The sequence below is a fragment of the Typopeltis vanoorti genome, chromosome 17, assembly GCF_054136105.1.
Source record: "Typopeltis vanoorti isolate ZY-2024b chromosome 17, IOZ_Tvanoo_1.0, whole genome shotgun sequence".
NCBI lineage: Eukaryota > Metazoa > Arthropoda > Arachnida > Uropygi > Thelyphonidae > Typopeltis > Typopeltis vanoorti.
Window position 1 is genome coordinate 41,670,516 of NC_143565.1, and position 24,170 is coordinate 41,694,685.

The 24,170-nt window shown below is 36.1% G+C and overlaps 1 protein-coding gene across 1 annotated transcript in view; it reads left to right on the forward strand.

Annotated features, from left to right (window-relative positions):
• Positions 1 to 24,170, forward strand: part of LOC150097320 (thioredoxin domain-containing protein 11) — a 243,433-nt gene that overhangs the window by 61,552 nt on the left and 157,711 nt on the right. Inside the window, exons 4-6 of the mRNA XM_090407348.1 lie at positions 1,303 to 1,396; positions 22,459 to 22,568; positions 23,247 to 23,312. Coding sequence (XP_090263474.1) covers positions 1,303 to 1,396; positions 22,459 to 22,568; positions 23,247 to 23,312 — 270 coding nt within the window. The remainder of the gene's footprint in view (positions 1 to 1,302; positions 1,397 to 22,458; positions 22,569 to 23,246; positions 23,313 to 24,170) is intronic.

Sequence of the window (24,170 nt, forward strand, 5' to 3'; positions counted from 1 at the left end):
AATTTCATTGCACATAATGCATAAATGTTTTAGACACAATAAATTAAAGCGCATATTTTAATCATCATCACTGTCTTCAGAAATAATATTCCGTAGATGTTTAAGTGGACGGAGGTCGTCACCACTTTAAATCTCTTGGATATCATTTGTATAATTCTCATATGTATGCAACTCACCAGAAAATAAACTGCTCAGCTTGAGAATAACACACTTATGATTTTAAATGCGCTTTCCTGCAGAAAATGAAGACAATTTTTAACAATAAACACTTTATACAGTAAACCCTAGATGGCGAACATTATGACACTCGTGCCAGAGGTTGCACATCTGAGAATTTTGCTGGCATGTCAACGATTTACAGGTGATATCCTTTTATACACTTATAAATTATTCAAGTTTTTTTAAAATTGTTACAATACGTACAAGCCGAATTTTGTTTTACACAAGACAGCAGCTATAAAGACGTGCATATCATTGGTGCAGTATTAACAAAAGATCACGTGACCCAAAGACCAAAGCAACAGACAAGTGTTGAGTTGAAATGCTAATTCTCTTCAATCGAATTCCATAATATCTGAAACTGTCATACAACATTCACTATTAGTTTTAACACATTCACAACAGAGTGTCATTTAACGTTCCGATGGAACTTCTCATTACCGACTGGCTCAACTCACACCAACATTTCAATTTTATGGCTTCTTGTTTGTGTTTGAGGTGGCAGGCGAACTCACATAATCATTATATGGCATGTTTCATTTCTTGGTAGTCTTTTATTTTAAGTTAGCCTTTGTGATCTGTCATAATGACATCAAGAATTTCAAATGCAATAAAACAAACACTTATTTCATAATTGAAAAATTGGACAATAGTTTTTAGTTAGATACTGTGTTTTGGTGCAACATATGGTTTTGTTTAAGTCTATACAGCATAGTTTCTGTGAGAAGGGACATGTGATTTATTACTTAGCGCCGTTTTTATTCCATCTGTCTCTAATTGCACCATTTGTTTAGAATGACACAGACTGCAAAAGCCTCTGTACAGTACCTTATTCAGTGATGCAATAAAACTAAATTTGATACTTATAACTACTTGCGCGATATGGGCAGACACAAATTTAATGAAGATAAAATTTGATTTTTAAGTCCGTGAAAAATATGAAAAAAAAATAAAATAAAGGGTTACTAGAAATTGTAGACCGCGTTATATCAAAACCGCATTGTATAAGTACCGCGTTATACGAGGGTTACCTGTATTTACAAATTAAGTTTTACATGGCTAATATTCTCAAATCTCTTGCAGGCAGTCTTAGTAGGATTCTTTGATTTCTCAAGTTCTCCGCAGTCATCTTCTTACGTGAATTATTATGCCACATCTCTGAAAGCATTAGTACAAGGTAAAATATTCATTGTATTTTCTAAAAATTATTATTCATTCATTATTAAATTATGGAAACAACTACTGTGCTATATGAAAAAATATGAAAAAAAAACTCCAGTTTAATATGAACCAAAATAGTCTCCTGACATTCTGACTTTCATGTTAAGGTCATCATCTGTACACATGTTTACAAAGAAACAGGCTATGTTACAATCTACATAGTATGCTAAAGTCACACTAATTTGCTTAACATACTAGACTGACCTCTGGTGGAAAAAAAAAAAACTTAAGACATCAAAATTAGATTCCTGTTATTTGGTTACAAATCATTAAGAGATATATTAAGTTAGAAAGCAATGAGCTCTCACATGATTACTCAGAGATAAATTAGAACAAAACAGTATAGACGGTAGCCAATAAAGGCTGAAATTATTGCTTACAGTTCTAAAATAAAGGGATACCGGAGAACTTAAAAGAACTTATGTTGTGGCTTGAATGTTATCATCAAATTCCTGCCATGTACCCTCAAGGGGTGTACAGGATAGTACTACATGAAAAATTTACATCATTACTAACTTCCTATCTACAATTTTTCTCCAAATCAGTCTGTTACTTGTCAAGACTCCAGCATTATCAGATCTTATATTTCTATCGTCTAAGGTACTTTGTACTGTATCAATCCACCTATATATTGGTCTTCCTCTGGGTCGTTTTTCTGCCAACCTGAGAGAACACTTGTTTTGCTAATCTTTCCTCGCCCATTCTGTTTAAGTGACCATACCACCTGAGATTAGCTCTGCTAACGCATTCCTGGATGCTGACAATGTCAAGTTCTTTCATAATATCCTCATTTTTAATATGATATTGCCATTGATCCATCTGTTCACGCTTCTAATCTTTCTCAGGACTCTCATATCTGCAGTCTCTAATCTTTGGTCAAGTGTTTTACTTCTGACCCAGCTGGTTCAAAAAACTGATTTGAACACTGTCTTGTATATAGCTAATTTAGTGTTCTGACCTAATTTCTCTCTTATTCCATATGAATTTATTCAATTGACTTCCTACCATACCAGCGTTGTTGATTCTGTTGTCTATTTCCATATTTAATTTACCATCTTCAGTAAAAATCGTGCCTAAGTAGCTGAAATGTTTTACTTGTTCCACAGGTTCTCCATTCACAACGCAGTTGACATTTTCAACGATTTTGCCTATTTTCATTGTCTTTGTCTTTTTATTGCTGACCTTCATACCATATCTATTACAACAGTTATTCGATTTAGTCAGGGAATCTTGCAGACTTGTAGCAGATTTATTTAGAAGTATAACATCATCCACATAAAGCAAAGAGCTGACATTATCATCTCCAATTTTGATATCATGTTTAATACCACTTTCCTTCATAATGTGATCCATATAGATAATGAATAACACAGGTGATAATGTACATCCTTGTCTGACACCAGATTTAACATTAAACCATCTTCCTGTACTTCCTTGAATTCTAACTGCTGACTTACAACTCAAATAAAGACTAAGTATTGCTTGATATAATGCCCGATTGACACCATATAACTGTAGCGTATTGAATAGCTTCTCTCTCTCTCTTGGCACCTTGTCATATGCCTTTTCCAGATCGACAAAATTTAAATACAAATCTTTGTTATATTCCCATGATTTTTCAACTATTTGTCGTAAAGTGAAGATCTGATCCTGACAGCTTCTATTTGGCCTAAATCCAGCTTGTTCTTCACCAAGCTTTTCTTCCACAATTCTTCTCAACCGTTTCTCAAGTATACTTGCATAAATCTTATTTGGTGCAGTAGGATGATAATTTTCCCTGACTTGATTATAACACATTACATTTGTTTTTTTTTTAAAAAAAGGACCACTTGGAATGCAGTTCGTGCCTTTTATGTAGTGAACTTTTACATGTTAAGATTTTCATCATTTGTTTCTGGAGATTGTGATTGCACATTTCACATGTCAGTTTCACAAAGCCATGTGTGTAAATAAATAAATAAATCTTACCAGGAACACTCAGTAGGGAAATACCTCTGCAATTCTCACATTCAGTTTTATTTCCCTTTTATATATGGGTACTATTATAGCTCTATTCCAATCATCAGGAATTCGTCCTTCTGTCCAGGCTTTCTGAACTATGCAGTGCAGCCACTGTAATACTCTTATACCACCATGCTTCAGCATTTCAGGTCGAATATCATCCTCTTGCTGCCTTTCCACATTTCAAGCCCTTGATGGCTTTTTCTACCTCAAGTATGGATATGTATTCCTGACTGTATGCTTGTTGAGTGTTTTTTACCACCGTGCTATCACTGCTTGTTTCATTTAGCAATTTTTCTAAGTAATTACTCCATACTTCAAGGATATCTTTTATTCCTGTTTTCATGTCTCCTTTAACATCTCTAATTCCTTTTACAGCACTCTTTCCTCCATTTGTCTGAGCTTCTTCAACAACCTCTATAATATCTTGCCACCTTCTTGATATTTATTTTCTATGTTCTTACCAAAGTCTTCATGTCTTTTGTTTAGCTAGTTTTACACAGTGTTTAGCTTTCTTACATTTGTCACTGTATTCTCTAAGAGCACAAGCTGACTTATTTGGGAGGAACTTTTGATATGCTTTCTTCTTTTCCTTCACTGTGTCGTGTCGACTTTCCTTTAAAATTACCTATTCTTAATTCTCACTAACCCTTATGGCCGTACCTCTAACAAGAATGAAGCTGAGGTCTTGTGAGACAAAGAATTGCTAATGGCAGACCCCAACTTCTTTTTCTCATCTCTGGTTCTATCTCCCTTTTTTAAACTCAAAGAAATTTATTTGTTCGAGTTGTGCCACTTTGAGTCCTAGGATAAATTGAAATTAAAACCAGGGAGTTAGAAGCCGGTCAGCATTCACTCTTCTCAATAAAATTTTTTTGTACTTTGCAATCGTGACCTGATCCTCAAATGTTTCCCGCCTTTACTAGGTTCGTTTAACTTTTATGAACAAGTGCAGTAGCTCTAGACATAAGGAAAACTAACTTCATAGTAATAACAGAACAATTTTTTAAACTCAAAGAAATTTATTTGTTCGAGTTGTGCCACTTTGAGTCCTAGGATAAATTGAAATTAAAACCAGGGAGTTAGAAGCCGGTCAGCATTCACTCTTCTCAATAAAATTTTTTTGTACTTTGCAATCATGACCTGATCCTCAAATGTTTCCCGCCTTTACTAGGTTCGTTTAACTTTTATGAACAAGTGCAGTAGCTCTAGACATAAGGAAAACTAACTTCATAGTAATAACAGAACAATTTAATTTCACTGAATAATTCCTACAAGTCATTTATTTAAACTTAGTCAACCCTTCAATCAGAGTACATACATATATTATCTCACTCTTGTACACATATTTAAATAAAACACTTGAAAATTCATGTTTAAGAATACCAATTCTAAATTATATATCACAGAAATACAATACTTCAAAGCTCATATCACTGAATACCAAGGTTAAAGATTAGTTACTTAGTTTTTTCTCTCTCTTAAATACGCTAGAATTCAATCAAAACTTTCCTTAATAGTCCTATCCAATTTAACATTTCTATCTCTTTTCCAAGATCTGAGTAACATAAATAATTCTCTTACACATACATAACACGAAAATTTGACATTCTTTTGCTTTATATTCGGCCACAGTTCTAGGATTGTCTTTCTCCACACACTTCAGATCCTCACTATAAATTCACTAAATAGGAAATACAAAGTTCACCTTACCGATTCACTGCATTAATTCTCTGGGCCACTTCAGAATTATTTCACCAGACTAATACCTTGACTTTCCCTCTGATATTTCGACTGGAACTCCTCATTCTTGTTTCCCACCATTAGGTCTGCTGGGCTTTCTTTGTCTCCGACTGGTAGTTTCCTTTGTCATAAGATTATACTGTCCACTAACGAGGGGAAGCTTCCTACCAATCGGACGATCCATCGCACAGGTGAGCAGCAGCAGGAAAACGTCTCCGAGAAAAAAGCCTTGAACGTAGAGATGTACTCGCTTTTAAACTACCTTCTTTTCCCGCTATCATTGAACGCGCATGCGTGATACTCTCCTTGCATCTCTCCCAGCATATGGCGCCACTCGCGGCAACCTAACTAAATTCTCGTAACTTTCCATAATATGAAGAGGGGAAAGCACAGTTCTTCACAACAGACTTACTGAAGTTGGCCGTACACGTTTGGTATATTATTTTGATTTCTTTTCTAACAAAGTTGATTAGATGTTCACATACAAAATTTCCGACTAAGTAACTATTTTATATTTTGTACACTGAAATTTCACAATACTAAATTAAGATTATACAATACTATATTACAAAATTATACATAAACGTTCACTTCTGGTAGATTATTAATTTCTTATTTTAAACGATAATAATGTTATGTCTTCCGACATAACAACTGCCTCTTTAACTTCCTGTGTCCACTATGGAGTTCTGATTTTTCTATCCTTGCAGACAACCTCACCTCTTGCCTCTCTGGCTGAATCAATCACTGTTTTCTTCAGGGCTTGCCACCGAATCTCCAAGGTTTGGTTCCTGTTCTCAAACTCTTTCATTTTTTCTTCAATAATCTTTGTGTATTTTAGTCTACAGTTCACATCTGAGAGCTGCTCAACTTTTATTCACATTAAAACTTTCTTACATGTTTTTTTTTTTTCTTTTTTTTTTTTTTTTTTTTTTTTCAATATGAAATTCAGTTTTATTTTGCTTAAGACTAAATGGTGATCACCTCCAATATCAAATCCTCTGTACACTCTAGTGTCCTGCACCAGTGAGAAAACATCCTTATCAACAATAACATAGTCATGATAACTAATAATTATGGTATTGACAGCGTACACTAGAAATATAAATTAAAGAAACTTTAATATATACTTTCCGATATTTCGGCAAATGTCACGTTGCCATCTTCTTGGGAACTTAATACAAAGACAAGTGCACGCAAGTACTACATAACAGCAAATGAGAACCGAAGCTTGGAAGCTACCGTTTTCCTAAAGTCCTGATGGTGCCCCCCCCACCCTGGCGGGCTATATTGGTAGTTCTTGGCCTTTGGGCTGAAATTCTTCTGATAAATGTTTCCCAAATTTGGGGCAGTCTCATGCATCCAAATTTGTTGAGGTTTGGCATGTTCCTAAGGGCTGAGGCTGATTACATGATAGTCTTTCATATTTGAACTTGCTACGGTGTATTACTGTGGCTTTCTTCCATCTTATTCTGTGGCGAGTATCCAGAGCGTGGTCTGCAAGCCCAGAGTGGCTGTACTGGTGAAATCGGATGTAATCCTTGTGTTCTGAGATCTGATATTTGCTGTCCTGCCTGTTTGGCCAAAGTAGGACAATAACATAGTCGATGAGACTTTTCTTATTCCTTGCCTCTTCTCTGTGAATTTGTGCACATTTTTATGTTGAAACATCATGTTAGTAATAACCAGTCCATGTCCTGAGCAGAAATCCAACAGGTATTTGTCATTATTATTAGCTTTGCTCTTTTCTCCAAATTTTTTTGTACGTCTGACAATCATTTCCAACTCTGCTGTTTAGATCTCTAACAAGGACTAACTTTTTCTTTTTCATTTAGTCATTTGCCTTCTCTAAAGCCTCAAAAAATTCCTCTACTTCTACCTTAGTAGAACCTTCTGTGGCACCATAGGCAAAAATAAGTCTCATTGTTCAGTTCTTCATTCTGATATTTAAATACAAAATTAATGACGGAAAACTCACGTAAAAAGATTTTTTAATAGTATAATTTTCGCATGTGTGTCACAGGTATCTTCAGTACATTTTAAGATCAAATTAAACAATAACTGACAATTCCAAAAAGCACCACCTAAGTAGCTAGTGTAAAGATAACTAAAAGGGTCTATAGAATTTCCTAACAAAAAAAAAAAAAAAAAAAAAAAAACTATATATACAATAAAAAGTTAGGAAAGATTAGCTGATTTGTAAAGTACTGTTTCCCATAAAGGGGGATAGACGTAAGCCATTGGATCTGTTTAAATTAGGATAGTGGAGTAAAGTTTCACATGTTTCTTTATAAAGCTATTCTATGAGGAACCAACTTTTGTGAAGGATGCTTGTCTTTTTCCAATGAACTGTATGTCTGGTTAAGATGGCATGTTCTCCAAGTCCAGTCTATTCAGGTTTAAGGTACTGTATATAAGACTGGTGTTTTTCTAGTCGAATAGAGGCAGATCTTCCTGTTTGTCCGAAATAAGATAATCCACAAGAGCAAGGAATCTGGTAGACACCTGGATAATTAAGATGTGGAAGCTTGTCCTTAGGAGAATTGAGAAAAGTGGAGATTTTTCTGACCGGTCGAAAGGCAACAGAAATATTCAGTGGTTTAAAACTTTTGCTATACATTCACTAATGCCATGTACATAAGGGATAGGAATGCACATTATTTCTTCTGTATTTGAAGAGGAAGACATATTAAAACTACTCAAAGCTCTTTTGACGAAGGAATTCTTGTATCCATTAGATAAAAAGGAAGAAGTAATATATTGCAGTTCTTTCTGTAATAGATCGTCTGAAGAACAAAAGGAGTGGGCCCGATGAACCAGAGTTTTAATAGTTCCTGCCTTTTGACTGGGATGGTTATGAGATTCAGCATGAGTCTTCTTTCTATAGACTGAGAAATGTAGGTTACCATCTGGTTGGCGAAGAATTAGAAGATCTAAAAAGGCTAACTGCTTATTTGATTCTATTTCTAGGGTAAACTGGATTCTTGGATGAAGTGCATTTAACTTAGTCAGAAACTGTTGAAGTTCATCAGAAGAGCCATTCCAAATAGCAAAAATGTCGACATATCTGAACCAATGAGTAGGTTTGGGAGAAATGTTGTCAAAGATACGTTTTTCAAATTGTTCCATAAAGAAGTTGGAGATAGCAGGAGAAAGAGGATTGCCCATTGCTGTTCCTTCAATTTGTTGATACACCTTATTTTTAAAGGAAAAATAGCCAGAATGTATTACAAAATCAAATATTTTTACGTCTGAAGGAAATTCCTGTTGCAGTAATTCAATATTTTCAAATAAAAGAACATTTGTAAATAAAGAAACAACATCTAAACTGATCATGATATCAGAAACGTCCAAATGAAGATCTGAAATTTTATTTTTGAAATCTAAAGTATTTTTTATATAAGTATCAATTCTTCTAGTTGAAGAAATGAGTAAATGTGATAAAAATTTTGTAAGTGGGACAACCTATACAATCTACAACTGGCCTCAATGGAATGCCTGGTTTATGAACGTTCAGAAGACCATACAATCTAGGTGGACGACCGAAGAAGGTTCTAAGTTTTTTCTTTTGATCTTCATTCCAAGTCGATACATTATCTATAAGAGGATTAAGTCTATTCAGTTGACTCCCAGTAGGATCTGATGTAAGAGGCCAAAAGTTGAATAATCGCAGAGTAATAGAGACATTTTTCTCTCATATTCCTTCCTATCTTGAATAACTGCAGCCTACCCTTTATAAAGAAACATGTGAAACTTTACTCCACTCTCCTAACTTAAACAGATCCGATGGTTTACGTCTATCCCCTTTATAGGAAATCATCAGTTGCATCAGTCTTGGAACTGGTAGCTCAGCAGCAATTTCTCCATTCCGCTCTGTCATTGGCTTTCTTCTTAACCTCCTGGTAACTCCTCAAACCCGTGCTGTCTTTGACTTGGTCAAGAAAGCTTTTCCTTGGTCTGCATTTTCTTCTTTTCCCCTCTATTTTGCCTTCAGTTATTCTTTTCACAAGTCCATCATGTCGAAGTATATGTCCAAACCACCTATCCATTCTAATTTTGATCGATTTAATTAGAGTTCTTGTTTCGTTTATCTCTCTCTCTCTCTCTCTCTCAGGACTTGTTCATTTGGTTTTTTTTCTGTCCATTTTATTTTGCTCATGCGGCGCCAGCACCACATTTCAAAAGCATCCAATCTTCTCTGCCTAGAATCCAGGTTTCACATCCAGGAAATAGCACTTTACAAATCAGCTAATCTTTCCTAACTTTTTTATTGTATATATAGTTTTTTTTTGTTTTGTTTTTTTTGTTAGGAAATTTTATTGACATTTTAGTTATCTTACACTAGCTACTTAGGTGGTGCTTTTTGGAATTGTCAGTTATTGTTTAATTTGAGCTTAAAATGTACTGAAGATGCCTGTGACACACAGGCAAAAATTATACTATTAAAAAAATCTTCTTACGTGAGTTTTCCATCATTAATTTTGTATTTATATGTCTACTCACGGTATTCCCTTATTAAGAGTTATTCGGATATTTGTCCACATCACTCTACTTGAGACTGCCTGCCATTCAAGAAGATTAGCTTCGTATTTAGTGTTGAATACTATGGCTACTCCTTCTTTTCCGTGATTGTCATTGCCTGCATATAACATTTTGTATTTATTGCACAGAAAGATCTCACCAGTTTTTGTCTTTTTTTGTTTCAGTCACCCCTATTATGTCGATTTGGTACTTATCTAATTCCTCAGCTAGCTCCATTTCTTTGCCATTCAGGCTTCTTATGTTGATAGTACCGATCTTTAACTCTAGTGATGTTCAGTTGGGATGTGTTTTCGGATCTGTGGGCTGAATGTTTGTATTCCAAATTCTTGGGATTTTTATGCCACCATTATTGTTTAGATTAAGATGGTTGATCATAATTTCACAGGCTTCCTTGAATTTGTGTTCATACTAGATTTTTGTATAATGTAAGGAGCACGTATCTTTCCATTCAGTTTGATGTAGCACATTAAAAGCATAATCCCAGAGGCCTGTTTTACTTCTTCTTCTGCAGCTTCTCCCACTTAAGTGGGGTCACTGTTGATAATGAGTCTCCTCCACACCTTCCTGTCTTGGGCTGTCACCACATCCAAGTTCTTAATCCTCAAGTCCTCTTCTACCAGCTCCCACCATCTCTTCTTTGGCCGCCCATGCTTCCGCCTTCCTTGCACATCCATCTGCATGACCCTTCTTCCCACATATTCGTCCTCCCTCCTCATCACATGACCAAACCATCTCAACCTTGCCTCCTGTATTTTCGCTCCTAAGTTCGTAACTTTCATTGTTCCCTGACATAGTCATTTCTCAGACGATCCTTTCTGGTCACACTGCACATCCACGTAAGCATTCTCATCTCTGCTACTTCCATCCTGCTGATGTTATTTTTCCTCAGGGCCACAGTTTCTATAGCATATGTCATAGCTGGCCTCACTACTGTCCTATAGATTTTGCCTTTCGGATTGATCGGCACCCTCTTATCACATAACACTCCAGCCATCTCCCTCCAGTTCCTCCAACCTGCTTGTATCCTGCATCCCACTTCCTTCTCAGCTCCTCCATCTTCTTCCACTGTTGAACCTAAGTATCTAAAGTCTTTCACCTTCCTGATTACATTTCCTTCCAGCTCCAGATCTGTCTCCTGTCCGCCACCCACTGTGCAACACATATACACTGTCTTACTTCTGCTCGGTCTTATACCTCTCTCTCTCTTCCAGTACTTTTCTTCATCTTTCCAGTTTAGTTCCCGCTTCTTCTCTTGAATCTGCACACAGCAAGATGTCATCTGCATACAACATTGTCCAAGGTGCATCTTCTCTCACCTCCTCTGTTACCACCTCCATCACAATATTAAACAGAAACGGACTTAATGCTGACCCTTGATGCAAGCCAACTGTTACTTGAAAACTTTCTGTCTATCCTAGACAGGTCCGAACACTTGTCTTCACATTTCTGTACATTTTCCGCACCAACCTGACATATTTCTCCGGAACCTTCTTCTCCCTCAGACACCTCCAGACTTCTTGCCTTGGCATTCTATCGTATGCTTTCTTCAGATCAATAAATGCCAGATGTAGCTCCCTTTGTTTCTCTTGATACTTTTCCATCATCTGCCGTAACCCAAAGATAGCATCTGTTGTTGATCTACCAGGCATGAAGCCAAATTGTTCCTTTGCAATCTCCACCTCCTTCCTCAATCTACCATCAAGAACCCTTTCTAGGATTTTCATTGTGTGGGACATCAACTTTATTCCTCTGTAATTTTTACAGTCTTGTGCATCCCCTTTACCCTTGTAGATGGGGACAAGAGTACTCTCCCTCCATTCCTCGGGTATATTTTCCTGTTGGCAAACTTTCATGAACAGGTCCCACAGCAGGTCAATTCCCTCTTCTCTCAGTGCCTTCCATGCATCCACTGGAATTCTGTCAGGGCCCACCGATTTTCCATTCCTCATCCTCTTCATGGCCACCGTCACTTCCACTCTACTGATGTTCTGCACCATCTCCTCAGAAGGCTGCCCATCTTCTCTGTGAGCCCTTGCATTTTCCTCATTCAAAAGTCCCTCAAAAATATATTCTCCATCTGTTTCTTATGTCCACATCCCTCCATAATACTCTTCCTTCAGCGTCTTTGATCTGCCTCACATGTAAGATGTGAGGCAGATCAAAGACTTTGCTGCTTTATTTCTACATTTCGCTAGTTGGTAAATTTTTCTCTGTCCTTCCTTTGTTTCTAATTGATCATACAGATCTTGATATGCCATGGCCTTCGCCTGCTTTACCAGAATTGTTAAATTTATTGTGTTTGTGTCTTTTTTTTTTTTTAATGACCTGCACTATTTTAGTGCATCCAACTTTGCCAATGTGAGGTAAGTTACAGGTGCAATGAATTCAGGGTGGGACAAGGAAGAGGATTCTTGGAGCAGTTGAGCATGTATTTTATAGGTGAATAAATTTTAAATATATAAAATAAATAGAATTTTATATATTTATAAAATTCTATTTATTTTATCTGATAACCCTTTAATGGGATAGCTATGATTTTACTGTAATCTGTATTTGCATTTTTTGGTGAAGTTTCATGATGAATTTGATTTATGGTATATTTGATATATTACCATTGTTTATAAATGTATTGCTGCTAATTTGTAATTCTTTTAAGAGCTTGTTCATTAGAGCAAATTATTTTGGCTCTGTTTTTGAAAGTGTTAATTACTCCAAGTTTATCTGAAGGGTATTGAAGGATAGATTGAATGAGGGAAGATGTGATCAGTGTATCCAGGAAAGGAAGCGAGTTTTGAATTTCAATCGTAGTGGCAAATTGTATGCGATCATGTTGTTTGTTCAGGTGACTAAGGATGGTTTTTTAAAGTTTGGAAGATGTGTAGCCAAATAATGAAAACATCAAAATATCTAATCCAAACTAAAGTAAAGGAATCAGGACATTGCTCAAAATCTTCCATATAAAAGTTAGCAGGGGGGAGGGGATAAGGGTGAGCCCATGCCTGAACCTTCTTTATATAGGCAGAAATTATTCTGCCCGTGTCATCATCATCAGTTGCATCAGTCTTGGAACTGGTAGCTCATCAGCAATTTCCTCCATTCCGCTCTGTCATTGGCTTTCTTCTTAACCTCCTGGTAACACCTCAAACCCGTGCTATCTTTGACTTGGTCAAGAAAGCTTTTTCTTGGTCTGCCTCTTCTTCTTTTCCCCTCTATTTCCTCCAGTTATTCTTTTCACAAGTCCATGATGTCGAAGTATATGTCCAACCCACCTATCCCTTCTAATTTTGATCGATTTAATTAGCGTTCTTGTTTCGTTTATCTCTCTCAGGACTTGTTGGTTTGATTTTTTTTCTGTTTGTTTTATTTTGTTCATGCGGTGCCACCACACATTTCAAAAGCCTCTAATCTTCTTACATCTTCTCTGCCTAGAATCCAGGTTTCACATCCATACAGTGCAAGCTCCATATCAATGTCTTTACTAATTTTTTTTTTTCAATTGTAGGTTGAGGTTTCCTGTTAAAATGCTTTTCATCTTAGAGAATTGGGCTTTTGCGTTGTTTATTCTTGATCTTATGTCTTTTCTTGTTCTGCCATCTTCTGTTATTAGGCTTCCTAAATATTTAAAGCTCTTCACTTGTTTTATTTGTTCCCGACTGATGTCTGTATGCTCTGTATTGATAGGGAGTTTGCCTGTAACAATGATTTTAGTCTTATCTGTGTTGATTTTAATTTTATATTTTTCAAGGTTATTATTTAGTAATTCTAGCATTGTTTTTAACGTTCTTCTCTTTTCTGCTATAAGGGCTATGTCATCAGCAAATCTTATACACATGACTTGCTCACCATTTATCTTTATGCCACTATTTATTTTATCTTTAGTTTCCTGAATGGCCTTTTCAATATATAAATTAAATAAAAGTGGTGAAAGTATACATCCTCATCTTCCACTCCTTATATTTATTATTTTATCCTTATCATTTATTTTAAACTGTCCATTTTGATTTTTATATATTTGATAAATTATTTTCCTCTCCCTCAAATCTATGCCGATATTAGTTAGACAATTTAGGAGTATTTGCTGATTTACTTTATCAAATGCTTTCTTTAAATCAATGAAGCAAATGTAAGTATTTTGACTAAGGTCTAATCTTCTCTCTATTATTGTTCTTAAACAGAGTATTGCCTCTCTTGTTCCTTTATTCTTTCTGAATCCAAATTGGTCTTCATCCAATAGACAATCTATTTTTGAATAAATTCTATTTTGAATAATTTTGCTAGCATGTGGGATTAAAGCTATTGTTCTAAATTGGCTGCATTTGTTTGCATTATTCTTTTTTGGTTTTGAGATTATGGTTGATTTCATAAACTCCTTTGGTATTTCTCCTCTATCATAGATTTGGGCTATTAATTGATAGAGTAAGGTTTTTGTCTCATCACCTAGATTTTGTAGCAGTTCTATAGGAATATTGTCTACACCTGGACTTTTTCCCTTACTCATTTTGAACAGTGCTTTATCAAATTCTTCTCGCATTATTGGGGGTCCTAGATTATCTTCATTTGATTTTCTATGCTGATATCAACATCAAGTTCGTTGCCATTATAGAGATTTTCAAGATAATTCTTCCATTCCATTAATATATCCTCAGATTCTATTAGTATTTTCCATTTTCATCTTTGATGACATTGTTTTTGGTGTTCTTATTAAATTTGAAAGTCAGTTTGTTAATTTCTTTATAGGCCTCTATGTTTTCTTTTTTAAATAATTCATCTATGTTATTACACTGTTCTTCCAGGTATTCTTTTTTGGCTTGTCTACATTTTCTTGTAATTTGATTTTTAAGATATTTGTATTTGGCCACATCTTCTTCTTTAACAGCATTTTTATATTTTCTTCTTTCATCCATAAGGCCAAGTATTTCATCTGTTATCCAATGTTTTCTTTTTTCTTTTTCTGCATTTTTCAATAATTGATTTGATGAATTTGTAATCAACTCTTTAATCATATTCCATTAGTTTTCAATATTATTCTGACTATTTATGTTTTCTGGAATGTTATGATCAGTTGCCTCTTGGTATCCTTTCTTTACTCTTTAATTTTTCAAGGTTCCATCGTATTGGTTTGTATCTTTGGATTTGTTTCCTATGTTTCAGTTCTGTTTTCATTAAGACAAGGTTATGGTCACTACTAATGTCGGCACCTGGATAGCTTTTGCAATTTTTTATTTGGTTTCTGTATCTTTTCTTGACCAATATATAATCTATTTGATATCTATTTGAATCTCCAGGTGCTTTCCAGGTGTATCTTCTTCTTTTTGGAATTTGAAATAGTGTATTTGCTATACCTAACTGTTTTTGTGTACAAAATTCTATTAATTGCTTTCCTCTTTCATTCCTACATCCAAGACCAAATCTTCCTGAAATATTATCATTGCTCTCTTCTCCCACTATAGCATTCCAATCTCCCATTATTATTGTATTGTCTCTGTCTTTAAAGCTGCTCCAGATTTCTTCTATTTCTTCATCGCAATGTTGTGATGTTGGCATGTAGACCATTATAATATTGAGGTTTACTGGTTCATTTTGAATGCTTATCGCCATGATTCTGTCACTATAGTTAATTATTGTAGTGATTAACTTTCCAACATTTTTATGAAGCATTATTGCAACACCTGACTCGCCCTTCTTTTGTCCTGAATATATTATCCGAAATTCTCCACTCCAGAAATCACCCTGTCCCTCCCATCTCGTCTCACTAATGCCTAGAATGTCTGTTTCAAGTCTTTCCATTTCTTTTTTCACATTTTCTATTTTACCTGGTTCTAGCAGTGTTCTTGCATTCCATGTTCCAATATTCAGCTTATTTCTTGTCTTTATTTTTGAATAAGTACCAGGATTTTGTTGGCTGTCGACCTGAGAAGCCCGATTACTTCTCCTGGTGGGCATGACTCCTTCAGTAAAGGCTCCATCGCCAATCTTGATTTCATTTTTAACTTCCATTGCTGCTTTTACTTGGGAATGTAATGTGGTGGTTTCCCCTTGCCTTCCACATCGCAGTATTGTAACATGTATGCTACAGGAGGTTAATACAAGTAGCACTGCTGCCCACTACTATAACTATTAGTGGTTAGATGAAAGAGGAGGAAACACCCCTAGCTCTCAAGTACTCTAATAGCTTCAGGGAGAATGGAGGACCTCCTCCTGGGGTTAGTAAGCAAGAAAAGAGACAGACAGAAAGTTTTAAGTAAAGAATCCTCATTAGGAAGAATTAGTATGAGGGTAGAAGCAGGAAGTGGAAGAGTTAGAGAAAAGTATGACCAGAAGCTTTAAATTAGATCATACTTAGCTCTGCGACCCCGGGTTAGCCATGCCCGTGCCTGCAAGTCGCAAGCCCCATGGGGATCTGCCTATATAAAGGTGGAAATTTGTTCTGTAGAGGAATTGTCACTGATTGGGACATTTGTGAAAAGGACAGAAATGTCTAAACTGTTTTGTTTAGAAGTGTTGTATTTCATGTATATATATAATATTATTTACATGATTGTATTGTTTCAATCATGATCCCTCGCCAAATCCTGCTGGTCACATCTCACTTAACACTAGGATTCTGTGAAACTCCACAGAATTAAATAATCTAGCTCTAGAGATCAGTCATTGAGCTTTTTTTTTTTTTTTTTTTTCAAACTACTTCAGGCATGTAGTGTGGTCTCGTGGCCAATGAAAATCTGACATCTAAGGCTGTTCTCAAACATCCTAGTCACAGTGGGCTTCAGATATGAAGTAGGTTTAAAGATACTTTGCAGTTCATTTGAAGTGAGCTGCATGAAGATTCCACTAACATCAATACACCATTATAATTGTCTTCTTTTTTTAGAGGTGTAATAATTTTTTTTTTCAGGAGGCTGACACCCAAGATAACTCATAGTGAGATATTGCATAGATTCCCTGTGTTGGCATATGGACAAATAAAATATTTGTCCATATTCCAACTAAGAGATAATTTGTTTTTTGTTCTTTTTAAAAAACATTAACTGATAAAATTAGAATTTTTTTATCTCATCATATTTCCCCTTCCCAATTCTTCCTTCTCTGCAGCTTTTGATAAATTAACAGACCACGAAAGTGTAGTGTAGTGTACAAAATATAATGATTAGCAGTTTACTTTGTGCATCCCATCAATGAAATGTTGTAAATCGTACATTACAATGGAATCGGTTAGATCAACCTTTCTCAAACTTTGTACCATGGAGGAATCTGAGAAATAATTTTGCAGTCTCATGTCCCCATGCATTAAAATTATTATATTTATTATGTCTGTGTGTAGGAACCTTTGAAATAATTTTGCAGTCTCATGTCCCTCTGCATTAATAATTATCATATTTATTATGTCTGTGTGTAGGAACCTTTGAAATAATTTTGAGGTCTCAAGTCCCCCTGCCCTTACACACACACACAATAATTAAAAATTATTGTGTGTGTGTAAAATAATAATATATATTCTGTTTGGAAAGAAATCAATAGACATCCTCCATGGGCAAGGTGCATCATGTCATGTAGCGAGTCATGTATTTGTAGCCAGTATAAATTGGAGGAATGTGATGCTTCCAAGTCAGTGCAACTGTGTCTGGGTGAAATAGCTGCAAGAAGGAACCGTTCATCTGCCTGGAGTTTAAAAGAGGCCTTGTGATAGGATGCCATGTTGCTGACCTACTGTTCAGCAAATTGTTGACAAATTGGGCCATCCCAGGTCAACAATCAGTGATTCCATACTGAGTTGGAAGTGCAGGGAGTCAACTGCAAGTGCTACCTTCAGTGGATGAACCACGACACTCACCAAATGTGACCTTAAGTTGCTTTAAGGATAATATGTAAAAACTGCCCTTCATCAGCTGACACGTTGAATACGGAGTTCCAGGCAGACTGGAACACAAGTCTACACAAAAACATACAGAACAAAGGCTCATAACGTGGGTTTCCATGGTAGGGCTGCAGTATGCAAGCTCCACATTATCAAACCAACATGCAGCATCATCTTTAGTGCTGTAAAGGGACATTTTGCACCACTGAAGCTTGGAAAGCCATGTTATGCAGTTAGGGATCATTCTAAACTCTCTACCGAGCAGATTTACAGGTGTGGCGGATGCCTGGTGAACATCTTTTACCAGAGTGTGTAATCCCAGCTATCAAATTCGGAAGTGGTGGTGTGATGAGTCCTGTTTTTCCTTCTTTGAACCTCAGACCTCTGTTTGTGGTCCCACGACCATTGAACTCTCAAAGGTATCTGAACATTCTGGACAATGCAATGCTTCCTACTTTGTGACATTTCTACATAACTGACCATTATCTCTTTCAGCAAGACAATGGACCTTGTCATAAGGTTGCTGCTGTAATTGCGTGGCTTGTGAACATGAATGTCACCCCACTCAAATGGCCTCCACAGAGCCCTAATCTCAACCCTATTTAACATCTATGGGATGAACTAGAGCATTGAGTGAGGTCAAGTTATGTCTGCCTCATTACATGCCTACAGGAAGAATGGTCCAAAATTCCCATCGATTGCTATCGTATGCTTGGGGAAATGTGCCCCGTAGGATTGCTTCAGTTATTTATTTCGTATCCAAACACGTGGTACAACATGATTTACAACAAATTAGGATACATTACAATGAGATCAGCTTAGATTTGGTAGGTGGATTATACAGGGAAATAATAATTAAATATGAAAAAAAAGGAAACTATACATAATTATATACAGTAAATATGGTCAGTTGTTCCTCCAGTATCTTGCACAATCAACTGCTCTTTCTGTGCAGGATATAAGGTCCTCTTTTGTGCAAGGTGATGGACGAAAGAAGGTGTTCCATGGACTGGGTTGTCCCACACTCACAATTGTCTGGACCAGTGAGGTAGCCCCATTTGATGAGGTTTTGTTTGCAGCGTCCTGTCTTTCGCAGTCTGTTGAGGCTTTTCCAAGTATTCCATTCCAAGTGGGCACCACATGGAAGATGTTCAGTTGTTGGAATACCAGTGTTATTTTCAGGATATAGTGCAAGCCATTGTTGAAGTCTTGTCTCTGGGAGGTTTTTAGGTTGCCAGGAAGCTATGGCGGGATCTTAGTCTTTGGGGCACCGCGGTCTGGCTGAATAGTGGGGTGGCATTCATCATTCATTTGTCTGCTTCTTTCATCAGCTGAGAATGCAGATTTTCGAATTGAAGGGGATGCAATACCAGCCAGAGTATACAGGTCTTTTAGTGGTGTTGGTTTCAGGCATCCTGTAATTAAGTGGCAGCTTTCATTCAATGCTGGATCAAGTTTTTCAGCATGGCAGGATCTGGACCATACTGGGCAGGCATATTCAGCAGAAGAATAGCAAAGGGCCAAGGCAGAAAATCTCAGTGTGTTAGGGTCTGCACCCAATTTGGAGGAGGTAGGCTTTCTTAGTATATTGTTTCTTGCATTTACTTTTGCCTTTTTTTTTCTATGTGAGTTTTATATAAGAGGGTGCAATCAAGAGTCACACCGAGGTAGATTGGGTTCCAGGAATGTTCTATTTTAGAGCCTATCCAAGAAATCTGTAGCTTCCTGTTGGCTTCCTTATTGTTAAGGTGGAAAAGGCCAGTCTGGGCTAGGTTTTCAAGGGGTTTGGTTTTAGTTGATTGCTGATATAGTATGTGGTTAGACTATTTAAGGCAAGTGATAGAGTAGTTTCAATGGACTTGAAATTTTTTGATTTAGTAGCTATGGCAGGGTCATCAGCATAGATAAAATTTCTAGTTCCTGGAAAGATGGAGAGATCATTGACGTAGATGTTGAAAAGTAATGGTGATAACACACTTCCCTGGGGGATGCCATATTTTTGGAGGTGCCAGTGGCTCTTCCTATCCCCCAGGTCCACGTAAAAGCATCTGTTTTCCAAGAGTGATTGGATCAGGAAGACAAGGCGATAGTCTCTAGTTATTGTTTATATTTTATTTCTCAGTATGAGATGCTTTATGGTATCATATGCTGCAGTTAGGTCTACAAAGACTCCTCCTGTGGCTAGTTTTTGCTCATAACCATTTTCTATATATTGAGTGAGGTTGAGAATTTGTGATGTGCAGGATTTACCTGGTCTAAAGCCAGCCTGCTCAGCAATAAGATGGGGTTCGATTAGGGGTTGTAGCCTATTCAGAATCATTCATAGAGTTTAAAGAGATTGCTGAGTAGTGATATAGGTCTGTTATTTTTTGCTTCTGTTAGAGTTTTCCCTGGTTTCAGAAAGGCCACCACTTTGGCATGCCTCCAGATAGTTGGTATCCTTAGGGTTCTGAGGCAAGTGTTGTATAGGTTTAATAACCACTCTTTAGTCCTGTTTCCAAAATGTTTAATCTGTTCATTGCAGACATCATCAAGGCCTGCAGATTTTCTAGGTTTTAATAGGTTTATGGCAGCGTTGAGTTCAGTGATGGTGAAATCTGAGTTAATCATATTTTGTTCCTCACTTGAGGGTTCTAAGTATCTTCTTTTTTGTGTGCTTTTTAGGGAATTTTCCATTCAGCAGCAGCTGGTGAACAATTTGATTAGCTGTTACCTGCAGATGCTCATATGGCTTAGTGAAATCCTTCCTAATTCTGTTGATAAAGTTCCATGCCTTTCTGCTACTATGGGTCATCAAGGATTTCTATTTCTTTTTTCCATGAGGAATGTCTTTCCTCTGCCATCTTGGAGCATAATTTTTCTCCTGCTTGGATAGTCTCTTCTGAGAAGGGGTTGGTGTTGTAAGTAATCAGCATACTGGGCTTGTATGCCACTGGAAAGACCTGGAATGTAGTTTGTGCGGCATCCTCGGGGAATGTGTTTGGTGGAGATTTTCCTCAGTATTTTTATGAATTCATGATGCTCTTGAGGATTTGGAGGAACTTGTTCTATGGAGCGGTCGAGATCTTCCATGAAAACCTTTCAGTTAGCTTTTTGGAAATTAAATCGTCGTCTGTAAGGGACTATGTTAGGCATAATTGCTGGGTAGAATTGAAGCATTATAGGTCTATGTCGAGTATGTGGAATCAGATTTAAGACCTTTTTAACACAAATGTTGGATATTTTTGAGCTAATAAATATGAGGTCAGGGTTATAGCCTCGCCTCAATCCGCCACTGTTGAAAGATGCGGGAGTTTTGGATTATGTATCAGGTTTAGAGAAAGGTTTTCAGCCCATTTTTTAACAAGTTCTCCATCTTCGTTGGACTTTGTGTAACCCCAGTTAACACTATGGCTGCTAAAGTCACCTAATACAACATTAGTCATGTATGCATTATTATTGAGGAGGATGTCAGGGAAGGAAAACGCTTCTTCTGGTGGTTTATAGACTGAGATGATTGAGATATTTTTAAATGTGATTGTAATAATCTCAATGTTTCTGTTGTTCACTGAGTCAGTAGACGATGGGATCAAGTTCTCTTTTGTAAATATTGCACTACCATATTTATCGTGAGGTATTTCTTTGATGAGTTTCGTGCCATGAATGTAAGGTCTTGCAGCACCTTCTCCTCTGTGAGTTTCTTGCAGTCAGAGCACATCGCAGTCATTATCTCTGCAGATATTTGCAATGAGATCTTGCTTGACACTGGAGAAACCTTCAATATTAAATGATATTATGTTTAAGCCTGGCCCCAGGGCAGAAATTTGGGAGCATTTTAGTTCAATCACTTGCGTTTGGTTGATAACAGCTTTAGCTTCCCCTAATGGGTACTAACAGGGTGCAGGAACGAGAACCTAGCTGCTGCATATTGCTTCAGTCATCACAGAGAAAGGAGGTCCTACATCTTATTAAGGTGGACACCATTGCTGTTCCTTACACTGTGATGTCCATTGTCTTCTTTCGAAGCAGTGTATATGTATATATTATTTATGATTGTATTGTTTCAATCATGATCTCTCACTAAATCCTGCTTGTGAAATCTCACTTAACACTAGGATTCTGTGGAACTCTACAGAATTAGATAATCCAGCTCTAGAGATCAGTCATGAAGCTTTTTTTTTAACTACTTTAGGCCTGCAGTGTGGTGTTCTCATGTGGCTAATGAAAATCTGACATCTGAGCTGAGGCTATTCACAAACATCCTGGTCACAGTGGGCTTCAGATATGAAGCAGGTTTAAAGATACTTTCCAATTCATTTGAAGTGAACTGCATGAAGTTTCCACTACCATCAATGCACCATTATAATTGGCTTTATAATAAGAGGTGTAATAATTTTTTTTCCAGGAGGCTGACTTCCGAGATAACTCATATCAAGATATATCATAGATTCTATATGTATGTATATAAATTATTTGTCCATATGCCAACTAAGAGATAATTTGATTCTTGTTCTTTTACTTAAAAAGGTTTCTAGCTACAGTTACAAAGAGAAAAAAAAAAAGAATATGAATTATATATTTTTGAAGAGAAAATAAGAACATTTTGTCAGCAGTGGCAAGTTGATTACTGGCTTATCATGGTAATGTTGGGGCAACATTGATGCCACTTGCTTCTAGTGAGATACCTGCTCCCTTTCTGCTTGAGCCTCTAAACTTTCAACCAGTAATATAAAAGCAAGTGCAATTTTTTTATTTATTTTTTTTTATTTTAATGTAATGAAAACTTAGTAGTTTCAGTGATAAATGCAAGAGCAGTTACATATGTTGGAAGAGAAAATACTAACAACCTATTGGCACTTATTATAATAATATTTTATTTATTTATTTTTTTTAAATAGATCCTTTCAGAAAACTTGGATTTGCTGTAATTACAAGTAAAAGAGTTGCTTTAAAATTTAGAATCACCACATCCTCATCCCTACATTTGTATTTGTGGAACACAACTCAGGTAAGAATAATGTAAGCAAAAATGATTGCATATCTTCTACATCTAAAGATTGTCATCCATAATAACTTTTTTTATCATCATCATCAAATTACTGACATATACACTCGAGGGGAAGGGTGGGATTTACAGAATAATTACAATAGCACTACATGAAAAATTTACACCATTACTAACTTCTGGTCAACAATTTTTCTCCAAATTAATCTTAAATACAAATCCTATTATATTCCCATGATTTCTCAACTGTATGTCTTAAAGTAAAAATATGGCTTTTTCTTCAAGTTCCCCATAATTTTTCTTATCCTCTTCTCAGGATTGCATATATCATACCTTCATTTTTATCTTTTTTTATTTATTTTTTATTGTATTTTATTACTGTTATTATTTTTTTGATGGGTTCTATGAGAGATCTACTGCAGTTATATGATAACTAACTCTAGCATATGGTTTAATACTTTTAATCAGTTCATTTCAAAATTTCATGTAGTGTGAAATTTAGATCCAGATATCTCTAATTATTGCTAACTTAATCGGATGTGATTGATTATGTAATTATTAATCTTCATTCAATGGCTATTTTAGAGATTGTTTTTCTTGAATTATTAACTTACTATTGATTTTCAACATGTTTTCTAAACATATTGAAATATTCATTGAGTATCCATGTTCTTCTGACAGGTATATCAGGGAAAGTCAATGAAGACTGATAGTGTTCTTAGTTGGGCATATTCCAAGTTGCATCAGGTAAGAAAATTTAGTCTTATGTTATGAAGTTAAATTCATATGTGTTATTTTCATTATGTGCTAAAACCATCACATTTCTGATTGGGTATCTGTAATGAGTTGAAAAATAAACTACCAATCTTTGGGTTGTAGACAAACTTTCAAGTTATTTAATCTTTAACCCATCCAATGGCATGAAATGTACACCTTTTGTGGGTGGGATTAACTTCAAATAAACTTGACATTTTAGGTTACAAGATTAAATTTAAGTTTTCCTCAATATAGCTGTATTTAAAATTACTTTTTTAAAACAATGTAGGTTTCTTAAATTTATTACAGCACTCCAAATAAACTACTTTATGATTAACAATCATCAAATTCCTGTCTCCCATTCTGTTAAGTTATCATATCATCATCTGAGATGATCTCAATTTACATGTTCCTGAATGCTAACTGTCAAATCCTTCTTAATGTCTTCATTTTTTAATATGATTGTGACATGTGTATACTAATGCCAGGAGTATTAGGAACAAGAAGGAAGAATTTTTGGCCTTGATTGGCTCTTCCTGGCCACAGGTTATTGGCATTAGTGAAACATGGCTGACGGAAGATGATATAGGTTAGTGGGATAGTGTGTTTAGGAGGGACAGAGAGAATAAAATGGGGGGAGGGTGTTATTGATGATAGCTGATAACTGCAGCCAAGGAGAATTGAAGTTGTATTGCAAGATAGTGAAAGGAGCTCATTTGAGGCTATTTGGTGTGAGATTGAGACTGGCAGAATAAAATATACAGTTGGGTGCTGCTATAGACCAGGTGATGGAATAGATGGTGGAGATAGTATGCATAAACAAATTGATGATATGAGAGGAAGGAGGGT